This window comes from Leptopilina boulardi, unplaced genomic scaffold (assembly GCF_019393585.1).
Source record: "Leptopilina boulardi isolate dan_hultmark-lab unplaced genomic scaffold, ZJU_Lbou_2.1 LbouV2_308, whole genome shotgun sequence".
NCBI classification, from domain to species: domain Eukaryota; kingdom Metazoa; phylum Arthropoda; class Insecta; order Hymenoptera; family Figitidae; genus Leptopilina; species Leptopilina boulardi.
In genome coordinates, this window is record NW_026137872.1 from 212,695 (window position 1) to 229,914 (window position 17,220).

Below are 17,220 nucleotides of genomic sequence, written 5' to 3' on the forward strand. Positions count from 1 at the left end.
ATTTTTAAATAATTTTTTTTGACGTACGTTTTTTTTAATATTTGTGTATTTTAATAAAAAGTAAAAATTTGAAAAAAAAACACTTATTAGTTTAATAATTTCTTGGTTAATATGTAAAACAATATTTTATAAGTTTGCTTTAATTGAAACAAAACATTAAAAGAAATTTACAATTGAATTGAATTTTTACAATTTCAGAGACAAAAAATCAGTAAAAGTTTGCGAATAATATTGAAAATATAAAATACTTAACTTGGGAGTATAGTAAAATTTTTCTCTTGTAAAGAAGACACAATTGAAAAATCAAAAAAAAGATTATAAATAATATAACTTTAAAAAATAAAAAATTTTAAATATAAATGAAAATATACAAATAATAACTTTAGGATAAATATTAACATTTTATTCTTAAAGAATACATTTAGAAAAAATCCATAACATGAAATAAAATAGTGATTCAAACAAAAGTTTCATGTGAGGATTTATGTTTAATATATAATTTATGTTTTGGAAAAATTGTTGTTAATTTTATTGAGAATGTTGAGTTGGACTTAATCTTTCTTTTTTTGATATTCCAAAGCCTCGGACATAATTTTTATTTTCTTTTGCTTTAATGCAATCACGCATCTTTGATAATCATTTAATTTGTCAGCGCTGAAAAATTTAGTCCCTGGTTTTCTCTTTCCTGTATAGTAAATGTATTTTTTAGTTAATTCAAATAAATTAGTTTACTAAATTAATAGTTAAATTGATAGTTAAATGAAATTTACTGTGTAATATTAGGACTAATTTAATAAACATTTAAGAGAAATATATATTAGCTACATTTCCCGAAAAGAATTTCGATTAATTAAAAAAGACAACTTTTTAAACGTAAAAAAATAATAAAAAATCATTTCAAATATAATAGACAAAGAGCAAACCTCTATGAAATAAAAAATTTTAATTATATTATAAATACTTAGTCTATAAAATATACACTATTATAAGAAAATAAACATTTGAGTCGCCGGAAAGTAAAACCATACATAAAATTCTGACGGCCATGTTAATTCAATGGGAGTCAGAAGTTTATATGTTGTTTTACTTTTCGGCGACTCATTTATATAATCATTTGTATAAAGTTGAATTGATAAAGTAGAATTTTTGAAGACAAAAGATCTCAAAAAATGAACAAAATGATTTTATTTTTATAATCAAAAATATTTAAATAAATTAGAAAGTAAAAAATTATGACACATAAAATTGAAATAATAGTTATGTATTAAAAAATAAGATATTAAATTTAAACTCTTAGAAAAGAATTTAAAAATTTATGAGTACAACTATTCGAAAAAATTATTAATAATAATCAGATAAATAAAATAATGATAGTATCAGAATTTACTTTGAATAGAATCATTTTTTGGCGGTTCTGATGGTTTCTGTTGGCTAACAATTAATCCGAATTCTTTAAACAATGCAGCGTCAGGAGTTTGTTTTCCTCCATCGTGGTTATTTTCATTTAATTTATCACAATCGTCCTCGATAATAATAACGTCATCTTCTTCAAAGAAGGTATTTTAAAAAGTAAATAAATTATTATCATACAATAAAAGTAAAAAAATGAAAAAATATTTTTAATAATACATTGTGTAATTAGTGGTAAAAATGAGCGATTTCACGGGTGTGAAGTTGGTGCTAGAACATAGTCAAACCAGCAGTCACAATGAAATCATTTTTTACCACGAGTTGCTTATAATGTCCTCCCCAACGCCTTGCGAGGAAAGTCTTTTTCCTATATTTTCTATAATTTTAATTAAACGTGTTATTATTGTTTTACACAAAATGTATGAGTAGAAGATATCAAAAATGTGAATGATGTCATGAGATTCAATTTTTCCACACGATAAATTTACTTTTACCACTGTTTTCAAAATCAGAAGAGAATCTTTTGTCGCACTTTTTCAACATGAAAAGTAGTACTTTCAGAGCAAGTGTTGAGGATAAAATATTATAATTCCTTCAGATTCCGAAGTATTAAATTCTTGATCCATCTTATCTGCTTTAGTACAACTTTCAGTCTGCATAAAATTAATTTTTAAATAAATGAGTGTAATCATTCAAATTTTTCTTTTTGAAAATTGAATAGAAACTATACAATTTTTAATTTAACTGCCAAAATTATTTTTTAGAAAAATTATGAAATTTTTAAAACACAATTTTTTATGTTAAAACCGTGACTTACACTCGGATTTTTTTCCACTGTCGTACTGCTCTTTTTACCTATAATAGCGCTATTGTTTGGCATCAATTGGTTTAACGCTTTTAATTCCCATTCTTTTGCGGGAGGAAGAACTAAATCGCTGCCAATATTAATAACAGTATTAATTTTAATTTATTAAATCATATATTACATATTATATACATATAACATACATATAATATTTAATATATAATAAATTATATAAAAGAATTAAATTAATAATAATAGTAATAGCAAATTATATGTGGGTCATTCCATTACATTTCACCTAAAGTCGTTGCGGACTAATTTTTAAAAAAGCTGATACTTTCAGAAATGATTCTTTATGATATTTAGGAAACGAAATAAAAAGAATTAAGTTAAAATTTTTATTATTTATTGCTTCCTCATGGAGGAAGTATTGTTTTCGCGAAATTTTTCGAACTCATTTTTTTGACATATCTTTATGTTTTTTGACCTCAGGAATCCAAAAATGACATTTTTAGAAAATGTCATTCCGTATGTGTGTGTGTGTGTGTATACATTACATTTTCATAAATATCTCAAATTCTATAAGAGCTTTAGGGCTGAATTTTTTTTAAATTGTAGATCTCACTTGGGGACATAAAATGAGAAAACTTTGGGACAAATTAATACATATTAACTATATTTTTTTTGACTTTTAAAACTTTTGAAAAATCGTTTTTTGCCCATAACTTGAAACACATGTTTTGAAAGTTGGGATGTTTTTACTTAATTTTGTAGAGTTTTTTAAGACGCATTTTTTGAGCTATTGACGAACAATCTGCTATCATTTTATCCAAAGTTTTTGACATTTTAAAAATCATAAAAAATCGTTTTTTGCTTATAACTTTAAAAAAATGTTATGACACCTACAGTTTTCTTAGTCTCATTTTGTAGAGATTTTCAAGACGCATCTTTTGACCTATTAACGAACATTTTACGATTACTTTATCCAAAGTTATTGACATTTTAAAAATAAATAATATTGATAAAAACCTGTTTGCATTTTTTGTTCAAAAATCTTTATGTATCTGTAAAATCATTATAATTAGATTAGAAAGCTTTTTCTTGGTGATAAACTTTTTTTAATTTTTATGCAAAACATACCCAAAACTTTTATTATTCCTAATATAGGGTGAATGCGCTAGTAGTCGGACACTTAAGGATACGATCTCATATTATGCTTTTTTTCTTGAAATGACAAATAACTAGAGTTTTTTCAAGTACATTATCAACTAAAGGAGTTATTCATTATTAAAAAATCATATAAATTTATTGCAAATGCGTCAGTATTTAATAAAATATAAGCATTTTAATGAAAAATCAGGAAAGCTTTAGTAGTCGGACAATTTTTTCTATATTCGGACATCAGCCAAAAATTATTGATTTATGAAGTGAGAAAAGATAATTTTTTAATTGCTGGATGGAATTAATTATTAATTAATTAATGCTGATGGAACATTAAATTAAAGCTTATTAGAAGTCAGTCATATAATATTTAAACCCTATAAGTTTTATTCTTTATGATTAATCATCAAAGAAGTCTTTGTTTTACTCACTACACTACTCGAAAATAGCTTCATCTATAGTCGGACACTATTATTTTTAAAATAAAGAATAAAATATTTCCTGTTTTACAATATTGTAAAATAGCACTATTTTCATAAAATATAAACTCTACACATTCGTACAGAAAATTATTTTAAACAAATATCACAATGCGTTATTGTACATTTGACAAAAAATAGCAAAGTGTCCGCGACTACCAGCACTGTCCGACTTTACCTGCACTTACCCTATATATATATTTAATAAACGTATTATATCACTAATAAAAAAGCCCAGCTTAACAATGTATCAAAAAGATAACAAAAAAGCTGCTGCTAAGTGGAATTATGAATAATTTTTTTGAATTTATTTCATGAATACTTTGCTTTCTTATTAAGAATTTTTGTAATCAGTTTATATTTACTTCTTTATTTAATTTTAAAACAAGTTGGAGTATGAATTGCTTTATCATGAAGAAATTGTTTTTGTGTTATTTTCATGAGCATTTTAGTTCTTCACAGAGATTTAATTATTTATTGAATTTAAAATTTTTATATCAAGTTAAAAGTCTAATTAATAAAATTGATTTGTTTTTTTTGTATTGTATATGCTTCTTAATTTTCTATAATTGATTATATATGTATGTTAAACAAAAAACAAAAACTTTTTTAAACTGTTAACCTTTATCGTTTTGACATAACGTCAGGATACAAACAGCAGATGAAAATTAATAGGCACATTACAAATAAAAACCTATAAATAAATATTTAACAAAATTTAAAAAAAAATAATTTTGAAAATAAAATTAAAAGGTATGTTAAAAAAAATAATTTTTACTCAATAATGACTTAAAATTGTAAAATAAATTTCTTTTCTACAAATTTAAAAAAAGACATAAAAAAATTAAATAATTAAATTTTTTCAGATTTACAAAATCAAATTTGATGGATTCTGCAAAAAATAAATATGGTAAACTATTTTAAAAAAATAATTACTTATATTGCTATTTTTAATGTCGGAAAATTTTTAATTTAAAATAACCTAATTTTTTATTTTAAAGACTAAAAAACAATATCAATATATAGTCTAGTTTTTTAATTTTCAGTAATTTATAAATGCAGAAGTTAAAGTAAAACTTTTATTTTATAATTGTTTTTAAAACAAAGATGGTTTTTTGCCTACTGGGATGCTACATTTTTTAAAACCATAAACAATTAAAATAATTATTTTTTATTTACAGCTACTTTTTGGGGTAACCCTACTCAACAATTAATCGACGATTTAATTGAAGTAACAGTTCAGGCGGAAAATAAAGAAAAAAAATATAAAAAACAAACTGAAGTAAAAAAAAATAAGAAGATGAAAATATGAAATTCATGTATATAAATTAATATTTAATATATTATTCAGTTTTAAACGTTCAATATTTTTTTACTTTTTGAAATAAAATAAATTTTTTTATAAAATGAATTATTACTTTATTTAAATTCAATATTTTATTTTGAATATCTTTTTCTTTTTTGTAAAATTATTACAGTCTTCAATAATTTAAAATAAAATTAGAATTTTTTTAAGAAATGTAAATAAAATAAAAAAAGAAAAATAAAGTAAATAAAAATATATATGTACTTTTTATTAATTTTTGAATTAAAATTTCTGTTTAAAATAATATTTGAAAATATTGAGATCACCTTTTGCTAACTTCAAACCCGAAACAAACGAAAGTAAGAAATTTGTTTATAAACTGTCAAAGTTATAGATCCTCAAATCATATTTTGACATGATGTAAGAAGCACAAAAGATTGATTATAAATGATTGATTATAATTAAAAATCAAGATCTATCACATTAATAAAAAAGTCTTTTACAATGACAAAAAAAAATAGAGATGCGTAAGAAATATAATTTGGAGAACAAATATATTAATTGATATTTACAATAAAAATCTTGCCAATCTAAGATATTTCCACAAAAACATAATGGAGACCAGGTAAACACAAAAAGAGAATATATAAGAATAAAATATTTTATTCAAATTTCTCAAATTATAACTGTGATAGGTCTTAATCAATTAATCATTAACTTTCAGCATAACATATTCCTAATTATAACCTAATATTTAACGTTTGAAAAATTTTGAAAAATTAAGTAAATAATTTATTTTCTTTTTGACAAAAAACCAAAAAAAATTTATTTATTATGTTATTATCACTTTTTATGTGACTTTAACGTTTAATGTTATTTGTTTAAGAGACGTTCTTTTCAAAAATGTTCTTTAATTTTATTTCGGATATACAAATAATTATTAATAAATATTTTATTTGACTTTTAAAAATTATAATTGTAATGACAAATTATCACTCACAAAGTAAAATACAAAAATTCACATAATTAATTTAAATTAGATTTTCAATTTTCTGTTTCAATAAAAAAATGCATTTATAATTAAATGTTGTGCAAAATTGTTGTTTTTAAACATACATCGTTAAAACTAAATTAAATAAATAAACTTTTAGTACATACAATAATCAATTTATTTAATTTGAAAGTCACAGACAGGTAGCTTGAAGAAAATAAATAAAGTTTTTAAAAAATGGATAAAAAAGAAAAATTTTTTATCCTATTTATTTAATTCCATTCTTTTAATATTTGTAAGGAGAAGCACAGTAGTCCTATTAAAATATTTTATTTTTTTAACATTTTCTATCAAACTTACGACAAACTGCCTTTTTTGACAAGGAAAATATGTAGTAAATTTAAAGGAGTTAAAGATTTAAAGTTAAACAAAGTTTTTATTATTAAACCTTCGTCAGTCACATCAAATTTCGTAACCTTCCTGGTCGCTTGTGAACTAAAATTATTCGCAACATAATTTATTAAATTTAATTTTTTTACAAATTTTAAAAATTTTTGTTAGGGTTAGATATTGTTTATTAAATATTACATTATTTTTTATTATTATTTAATATTAAAAATAAAAAATTAATAATTAAATTATTAATTAAAAAAATCTATTATTGCATACGCAATTAGTGGCACAGTGAGAAGTTTCCTCACTTTGCGTCAAAAATTCCAAAGATTTCCAACTTTCAAATTCAATAACATGAAAAAAAAATGTTTTAATATATAAAAAAACAAAGTGCTGTAAAAAGTTCTTGGACTATGTAAATATAATTTTATATATTTTACGATATATAAATAAAAAAAATGGGTGAGGGATTCGTTAACCATGGAACTGACGGAGGGTTGGTAGGATAAATTAATTTGTTTATTTCATGTTTCTATATATATTTTGTAGATGACTTATTGAATGTACCACTTTGCATGTCGAATATTTCGCTGATCATTGATTTTCCTGTATGACGACGATCGTTTGTAAAAAGATAAGTAACTACACTGTTACATAACTAACATCTTTTTTTTCATAAAATGAAACTTTCATCTCTGAATAATTCTAACAAAAAGAAAAAAAAAGTAAAAATTAAGAAACAAATAAGTCACAAAAAAAATTAAGGTGTAGAAAAGTATATTTGAGAAAATATTATAAAAATTACAGAAAAAATGAATTGTGTCGTAATAAACATAATTTTATTAATCGCAATAAAATGAAAATAATAAGACAAAAAAAGGAATATTCCTTAGTAGAAAATGAAAAAAATATTTTGCGCAATAAGATATTGTTAAAAAATAAAAATTATCAAAAGAGTTTACTTGTCGCGAAAATCAAATAAGAACTTTGAAATATAAAAAATATAAAACCCAGAAATTAAAGATAGAAAAAATTCGTTATGAGAATAAATTGGCAAAACAAGTGGAAAGATTAAATGAAATTATCCGTTATAGGACAACATATTCAAACAAATTAATCAACGATGTTAAAAACGGTTCAGAACAGTCAAAATTAATATTAAATTTTATTAAAAGCAGAACACAAGGTCCAGATTTAATTTGTATCTGTTGCGACAATTTATTTTTTCGAAAATCAGTTGAAATTGTTAACTTGGAAAAAATTAAATTAAAATTAAGTTTATTTAAAAACATTAATGTAGACCAATTTTTAAATCAAATTCTAAACGTATCTTCCGAATTTATTTGCAAAACTTGTCTCTTTTCCATTTCAAGGGGAAAAATTCCAGAAGCTGCTGCAATTGGCAGTATAAAATTTCCAAATGTACCTTTGGTTGTAAAAAATCTTTCTCTTCTGGAAGAGAGAATGGTTTCTCCATATATCCCGTTTATGCAAATTTTGGCTCTCCAACCATATGCACTAAATCCTCAGTTGTCTTTAAAAGGAAGTGTAGTTAATATTTCAGTTGATATAAATGAAATGATAACAACACTTCCTAGAAATTTTAATTCATTATCAACACTTCAAATAAAATTAAAACGGCACATGGAACACAAATCTGATTACATGCATGAAACAGTGAGACCACACCTAATTTTCGAAGCTATTGATTATTTAAAAAACACACCATTATATAAAAAATATAAAATAACTATAAATAAAGATTTTTTTCAAAGATACGATAAAAACATACTAAACAAAACAGAAATTCAATTCATTGTGAGTCCTCGAAATGAAATCGATCAAAAAAATATTAAATTTAACACCAATGAATTAAAATTATTTGATGACGATGATAAGGAATTTTCTGACACATCTGATCAAGTTCATCTAGAATCTGATAAATTTGAAGTTAATGATGAAGTCTTGGTCATTGACAGAAATAAAGAAATTTGTGACGCCGTAAAAATTATAGCTCCTGGTCAAGGAAAATTTCCAAAACCTTGGCATTTAATTGACAATATTGACGAATTATGTTTTCCGACAATTTTTGGTGGTTATCCTTTTGACACTGACAATAAACTGACGTATTCAAAACGCGTAAAATCTGAATGTCGACGAAGTGACAGGAGATCTTGTCATTCTATAAGACTTCTTTTCATGGCAAAACGTAAATTAGAAAAATCTGTGTTATCTAACTTAAATATTTGTTTAAAAAAAATAAAAAATGTCAATTTAAATGCAAATTTGGCTAAAAATTCATCAATAATTGATTCTTTAATTAAACATGATGAGGGGTATCGATTTTGAAAATTAGTCAGATCCTCACCTGCATTTTGGCAAATGAAACAAAAACACTTAATGTCTTTGATTAGACAGAAAGGTGTTCCCACTTTTTTTATAACTTTGTCCGCTAGCGAAATTAAATGGACAGAGTTATTACAAATACTTTTCAAAATTAAGCACGGCAAAAGTTTGAGTAAAATTCAAGCTCTTAATCTTGATATGCATATAAAAACCAAATTAATTCGTGAAGACCCTGTCACTTGTGTCAGATATATTGAAAATCGATTTTTAGAAATAACGAAAATTTTGGGAAATAAAAACGGTCCCTTTGAAAACTATTACGTAACAGACTTCTTCGAACGTAGAGAATTTCAAGCGAGAGGATCGGTTCACTCTCACGGTGTTTATTATTGCAAAAATGCACCAATTTTAAATGATCATGATTTAGAGTCACGAACATCTTGCATAAAATTTATCGATATGTTTATAACTTGTAAATACGATCCTAAAAACCCCTACATGACATTTCAAAGACATAAACACAAAGCTACTTGCTATAAAGGACGGAAAAATAAGAATCAATGTAGATTTCGTTATCCGATGTTTGTAATGAAAAATACAATGATTCTAGATCCTTTATCAGATGTAGAAAAAGAAAATAATATAAAGAAATCGTCAGAAAATTTAAAAAAAATTAAAGAATTAATGAAAACATTTTTTGATGAAGTGAGATATGAACCATTTGATGTAATTTTAAATACTTTAAAAATTTCGGAAGAAGATTACATATTGGCAATAAGAAGTTCATTAAAATCACCTCGAGTTTTTTTGAAAAGAAGAAGCCAAGATGTAGCAATCAATCCATATAATGAGACGATATTAAATTTAATAGAATCCAATATGGATATTCAATTTGTGTTAGATCCCTACTCTTGTGCTTCTTATATGACAAACTATATTACAAAAGTTGATGCAGGTCTGAATAAATTACTAAGAGAAGCGGCGTTAGATATTCAAAACGGTAATTTGTCTCTAAGAGATAAATTTAGAAAAATCGGGAATGTGTTTATTAATGGAAATATCTTATCCGCTCAAGAAGCCGTTTATCATTGTTTATCAATGCCATTAACTAGATGCAGTATTGCCGAAGTTTATATAAACACCGTTCCTTCTGAACAGCGTGTAAGGATGTTAAAATCTAAATCAGAATTAGAAAATTTAAAAAATGATTCCACTGATGTGTTTTATCAAAATATTTTTGAGAGATATTCTAAAAGAGACAAAAACTTAGAATCAATTTGTTTGGCTGAATTCGCGGCAAATTATAAACCAAAAATCAAAAAAGTGAATCAAAATTATGAAAGTAGTGATGATGATAATGGCACTGATAAAGATGATAACGGAGATGATATCGATACAGAATTGACGTGTGCTACTAAACAAAACAAAAAATTTAAATTAATTAGATATCGAAATTATAAATTAATTCAAGACAGTTATAATTATTACCGAGAACAAATTTTGCTCTATTTTCCTTGGAGAATAAAATGTAATGAAGTGGAAAATTGTAACGTAGAAGAAAAATTCCATAAAAACTTTTCAATAATAAATCAAAACAAAATAAAATTTAACATACTAGATGATGAAATCATTGAAAAGGCAGTTCAAGAAGTTGAAAATTATAATGAGTCTGACAATGAAATTAATAATTCTAGTGTTCCAATTCGTCAAAATTACGAAGTAGATATTATCGGTCAATCCAATGTAAATGGTTATTCCTACAATCAAAAAACGAGAATCACTTGTCCAACTCTAGTAGAAAAAGAAATAATGTTAGAGTCAATAGATCAATTAAATTTTAAACAAAGACTTATTACGATGCATGTTTTAAATTGTATAAAAACTAACAAAACTCCTTTTAAAATATTCTTAAGTAGTTCTGCTGGAGTTGGCAAAAGCAAAGTGATAAATTGCATTTATCAATTGGTATCACACTACTTTAATCAAATTCCGGGAATAAATAAAGACACTCCTAAGGTAATGTTATGTGCATTGTCAGGAAAAGCAGCTTTCTTAATTAATGGCTTAACATTACATACGGCATTTGCTTTACCTATTTCAAAATGTAACCAAAGTATGCCTGATTTATCATCTAGTATAGCAAATACTATTCGCGAAAAAATGATTGACGTAAAATTATTAGTAATAGATGAAATATCAATGGTTGGTAGTACACTTCTATCCCGTATCGATACACGGGCAAGACAAATTACTGGAGTAGATCAAAGTTTTGGGGGAATGTCAGTTCTTGCTGTCGGTGATCTGCATCAACTTCCACCTGTTATGGATAGACCAATATACATGCCAGCAAACAGTTCGTCTTTAAGTATATTTTCATGTAATATTCTTTGGGATGAATTTAAATTTTTTGAATTGACAGAAATTATGCGTCAAAAAGATGACAAATTTTTTACCCAGGCACTTTGTAATTTGGCTATGGGAAAATTAACTGAACAAGATAAACAACTTTTTTCGTCAAGATTAGTAAAAAATGAGAATGAGGTACCCAATGATGCAATAAGATTGTATACTGAAAATAAATTAGTAGATTTATACAATAATAAAAAAATTAAAGATTCAAATGGAAAGTCATTTACATCCAAGGCTGTGGACCATATTTCAAATAATCAAAAAAATTCTAATAAAAATAAATTATTAACTTATCTAAAAAACAAATCTGAATGTGGGGGTTTAATATATTCCTTATTACTTAAAATTGGAATTAAATACATGATCACTTCTAACGTGGACGTAGAAGACGGATTAGTTAATGGTGCTTGCGGTGTTTTAAAGTACGTGACTGAAAATCTTAATGACAATTTTTTGACAATAGTTTGGATGGATTTTAATGACAGTAGAGTAGGACAAAAAATTCGTTGTTCATATAAAAAATACATGGAATCTAATAATCTGAATGCAACTTGGGTACCCATTCTCAAAACCAAAATTCCAATCAAATTTACTGAAAGGTATCAAATAATTCGCGAACAATTTCCTATTGTTCCAGCCGAAGCAATTACAATTCATAAGAGTCAAGGACAAACGTATGATAAAGTGTGCGTAGATTTTAGAAAAAACTATAAAGTATCGAGGCAAATACTTTATGTAGCTTTCAGTCGCGTTCGTTCTTTAAAAGATTTATATATTTTTGATGATTTAAATTGTATAGATAAATTCAAAATTGATAATTCATTAAAGCAAGAATTGGAAAGATTAAATTCAAAAAAAAAATTACAATTATCATACGTTCATGAAATTCCAGGTAATAAAGTAAAGATCATTTACAATAACGTTCTGTCAATTTCAAAAAATTTAAAACACATATTATCTGATCCATGGTTTATGCAGGCAAATATTTTAATTTTTTCGGAAACACGACTAATTAAAACAGATTGTATCAATATTCCAGGCTTTGTAACAGCTGTTCGATCTGATTGCATTGACAATAAATTACCCCGGGGTTTAATATGTTTTATTAAAAAAGAATTAAAATTTGATGTAATAGATCATATTACTGAAAGTAATAGATCTGAATGTGGTTCTCAACATCATGTTGATATGTTTTGCATAAGGGTCAATGATTTTAATATTATTAGCGGTTATAAATCTCCGAGTACACCGACTAACATGTTCAAAAATAATTTGAATAAAATTTTATTGAAACTTGAAATTAACAAAAACAAAATTTTTATTGGTGATTTTAACTTTGATTGTTTTTCTGAAAACAATTTTTTGGAACAATTTTTAAATAAAAATGACTTTAAAAGAGCAATTCCCTTAGGCATAACAACTACCAATTTTAATACGCAAATTAATGTTATCTTTATTTCAAATAATATCATGAGTTTTAAGGCGGGAGTTTATGAAACAATTTTTTCCGATCATAAGCCTATTTTCATTGGAGTTTCAGACGCAAATTTCACTTCAATACATTCAAGCAATAAAACCGACACTGCTTTAGTTGAAGACAAATTGAAAATTAAATATGACAAAAGTATTTCTTTATATGTTGAATTTGACATGCTTTGTGATGATAATAGTAATAAAGACAGTTGTTTATTTGAAGAACTTGACTTCTCTTACGATAATGACAGTACAAATGATGTTGATTATAATGTGAAAAAAATAAATTTGAATAATAATTTGACAAATATCGTAAATTCAAAAGACAAAAGCGACATTATTTCATTTGACAATATATTACAAATTAACGACATTAATATTTTTTGTGAAAATGATAATAAAGAACAGTGCCATGATGAAAAAAAAAATTTAATAGAGTATTTGTGGACTATAATTTGTTAAATCAAATTAATATAAATGTCTTGACTAAAAACTCATGGTTGGAAGATATTTCTCTTGATAAATTTCTGGAAATTGTACGTGCAAATACAAATTTTCAAACAATATCAACATTGTATTTACAAAGACCTGAAAATATTGATGCTATCTTTGAAAATGAAAAAGACGTTCAAATTGTTGGTGGCTTATCAAGCAATCATTGGCATTGCTGCTATTATAATGGTTCACATCTTATTATTTACGACAGTCTATACTTTAATAAACACACATATAAAGATTTAATGCCCGAAGAAAAAAAATATATTAAAGCACGTTATCCAAATTTAAAAATTGAAAACATTAGATTTGCAAGTGTTACGTCCGAAGATATAACACAAATAATTCCTTTTTTTATATAATATTTTATTTAAAAAATCCTATATAATTTAAATTTTTGAGTCTAGACTCTCGTCTACTAACTCGGGAATTTTCAGTAATAATTTTTGTTGAAAAATAAGGAATTGAATTTAAAAGGACGTGAGAAAAAATTTGATGCACAAATTTTTGCACCTTAATTTTCTCGGAAAGGTAAATTTAAAAAATTGTTAAAAATGGTTTGACAAAATAACGAGGCACATTTTGCCCCAGAATTTGTCGGAATTGATAGAAAGGTTAAGAAGTGAAAAGAATTTATAAATCATAATTTTATTCTTTTCGACTTACTTTTATTTAAAATATGTTTCAAAAATTTGTCCAAGAAAAACTGCAACTTTTCCAGAAAAAATATGGCGGCAACACTTGAATATTTGAATTTAAATTTTTAAAGAATTTAAAAGTTTTTAATTTTAGAACACTTAAAATTTGATATAAAAGAAAATAAAACTCAGAAAACTTTCACGAACTTTTAAGAATTGTTTTTAAGAAAAGAAATAAGATTTGAAAGAACTAGTTGAATTGCTTGAACTGATTGAACTGAATTTTTCTATAAAGAATTCTTGTTTTTAAAGAATTGTCCCTTCCCCAAAATTCAGGGTTGGAAATAAAAATTTTCAAGTGGTGGAAAAAGAGGTTGGAAAAATCTAATGATTGGTTTTACTAAAAGAAAATGAAGAAAAAGCATTATTGTCTTAGGTCAGGATTGGGTCTTTAAGTCCCAGCCCTCGAAAATAGGGAAGTTTCAAGGGCGTGTCTTGAGTGAGATAACTTGCTCTTGAAGAGGGGGCTTAACTCGACATTTCCGTAAAGATGGCGAAATTATAATTTTTCTTGGACAATTTTCTTATTTTCTACAATTTTCATATTTTTATACTATTAATTAATTAACAATAATTGTTTATGTTAATATTAAGCAATACAATTAATTTCCTATAAATTTAATTACAAATTTTATTAAAAAATCTAATTTTTAATTATATATTGAACTTTACACATTATTTATTAATAAAAGTTATTTCTATTATTTATTTATTAATTTTAGATTATTTTTATAATAATTTATTAATAATAATGTATAAAATTCCCTATATATTATTTTTTATAATTAATATTTATTTTAACTAAAAGTTATTTAAATTTTTTATGTATAGGAAATATATCGATCAACAATCGATTATCGATTATCGATATTCGATATATTTAATTAATTAATTTTTAAAAATTTGAATTATTAATTTTAAAAAAGTTATACATTTACAATTTATTAAATGTAAACTATTTTCTTATATTATTTTATTTATAAATAATGTAAAAGTTATTTTAATTATAAATAATAAGGAAAAATTATTATAAACAATATATTTTATAATGTACAATTATTTTTATAAAAAGAAAAATAATTGAATTTTAACTTTAAAAGATACAAAAATTTAATATTTTTCAAATAGTTTTACATTATTTATTAATATTTTATTAATGTAAGGTTGAAAATAATATTTTATTTACAAAAATTATTGTTGTTAATTTTTAAATTGTAAATATTAATATTATTTTTCTATCTATACCGAGAAGAAAACTATATATAATATATAAAGGAATTTATATTCTAAATTTAAAAGGAATCAGCACAATAGAGATCATAAAAGGGGCCGCTTAATGGGTTTCAGAGTCCCATAATCACCACGAGATATGATCTCTCCAGGTGATTTTTCGGAAACAATCATTGTATATATATTGGACTTTCTTACTTTTGAATTTTATGATTTTATTTCTTTAAACTTGGAGTTTGTTGATTTTTGAGCTAAAGATATAAATATTGATTTTAATTCTTAAGATTTAAGAAAGTCCAATATATCTCCATAAATTTTTCTTATAATCTTTTAAAAGGAGAAAAAATATATATATAATAAAATCAAGTAATTTCATATTTTCAAGATGATAACGTCACCGGACGTTACACCCCCACCGTAAAATGGTTACTTGAGGATGCAAGACGAAAAGTGACCATAACCTTAAGAAATAATCAAGTTTTGCTACATAAACCCTTTTTTTATATCAAATAATAATAATATAAGAAAGTAAAGATTTTGTTTCAGTTGTTTAAGAATTGCTTATATGACAAACAGCATTTTGTTAAGTCAGAAAGAATTTAATGCAAATTGAAGATATTCTTAATCATAATGATTGATTAAGGTGTAGGCGAATTTTCAATAGACGAATTTCTTGATACTGTTTCTGGAACATTTCTAAAAGATAGTATGTATCTTTTAGTTGACAAATTTTTCTTTCCCAATTGATGGAATGAAATGTTTGGTTGATAACATTTCTGATAAATTGACTTTTGGTTAACGTGTTTTAAAACAATAATTCCATTATTGTTTTGTTAGATGATGATATATTTAATGGTTGTTGTCACACATTAACTAATGAATTTAAATATAGATTCATTTTAATGTCCGAATTTATATGCATTTCGGAATAAGTTAACTTTTGGTGGAAGTTGAATTATGAGTATATTGTAAACTCATTTCTAATTGTTGTAGAGACATAAAAGGTATAGAATCTTCATAAAACGTCTTCTGCTTGTTTTCCAGATATGTTAGCCATTGATATGTGTTGAATGTACAGTTGCTTCACGATAAGGATCAAATTCAATCAGATTATTAACTTATACATATTTAAAATACAACCAATTTCTCTTGCAACTGCAACTTATTTAATTTTACTTTTCTTTTACAATTTATGAATTATTGAATTTTTTTTAAAAATGATTTTTAGTCTTAACATATAAATTAAATTTTTAATAATTGACCGCAAAATAACTTAATACTATTCAGAATTGTACAAAATTTTGTTGAATTTCTTGATTTTACAAAAATTGTTGATTACTGTTGAGTTGTTGTATTCCTTATAATGGTGTTGGTTTTCTTGAGAATCCTTACAAATATTTATAATTATTAAATTTCTTTTTTGATTCTATATAATGCAAAATTTTCCTTTAATTGAAACTGTAAAAAAAAATTTCTGATATTTTTTTATAAATTTCGATTTAGTTTAATCTGTAACATATAAGAAAAATATTAATTTACAAGAATAAAAAAAAATTTCTCTTTTTTTTTTAAAATAAAAGAAAAATTAACTTTTGTTTATATGTCCTGTTTATTTATTTTTTATTAATCAATTATGTGTTCTTATTCATTACAATTCAATATATTAATTATTATATACTTTTAATAATTTTTCACTTTAATATTTCTGATTTAGAAAAGTTGATTTTAAATTAAAGATAAAAATTTTCATTGCGTATGAGATAAAAATCTCTGTTGTGTCTGAAAGTAATTGAAACTTTATTTGTTAACGAATGCAACCTTGCCTCTGAAAGTAGTCGAAACTTTATTCATTAAGAAATGCAACCTTGCCTATGCACAATCTATACACAATCATTTATATAAAACATGTATCTTACTGAATTTGAAATAATAAAAAAAAAAAACAAAATAACAACAAAAATTGTTTTACAAACATTACTGCGCGATAAGGAGGAAACGAACCTCAATTTATGAATACCAATTTT

General features: G+C 24.2%; 1 protein-coding gene across 1 annotated transcript; it reads left to right on the forward strand.

The window, feature by feature from the left end:
* The first annotated feature begins 9,770 nt into the window (after positions 1 to 9,770).
* On the forward strand, positions 9,771 to 11,994 carry LOC127283119 (uncharacterized). Its single transcript, XM_051307802.1, has 6 exons — positions 9,771 to 9,891; positions 9,967 to 10,299; positions 10,510 to 10,702; positions 10,808 to 11,244; positions 11,311 to 11,432; positions 11,938 to 11,994. The coding sequence occupies exons 1-6, from the start codon at positions 9,771 to 9,773 to the stop codon at positions 11,992 to 11,994; spliced, it is 1,263 nt and encodes a 420-aa protein (XP_051163759.1).
* The last annotated feature ends 5,226 nt before the right edge of the window (positions 11,995 to 17,220 follow it).

What these genes read in the sequence shown, in the direction of transcription:
- LOC127283119 (XM_051307802.1), top strand. Translation starts at nt 9,771, where the DNA reads ATGGATATTCAATTTGTGTTAGATCCCTACTCTTGTGCTTCTTATATG. An exon ending in AATATACATGCCAGCAAACA is followed by an intron (nt 11,245 to 11,310) that starts GTTCGTCTTTAA and finishes TTGAATTGACAG; the next exon opens with AAATTATGCGTCAAAAAGAT. An exon ending in TAGTAAAAAATGAGAATGAG is followed by an intron (nt 11,433 to 11,937) that starts GTACCCAATGAT and finishes CTATTGTTCCAG; the next exon opens with CCGAAGCAATTACAATTCAT.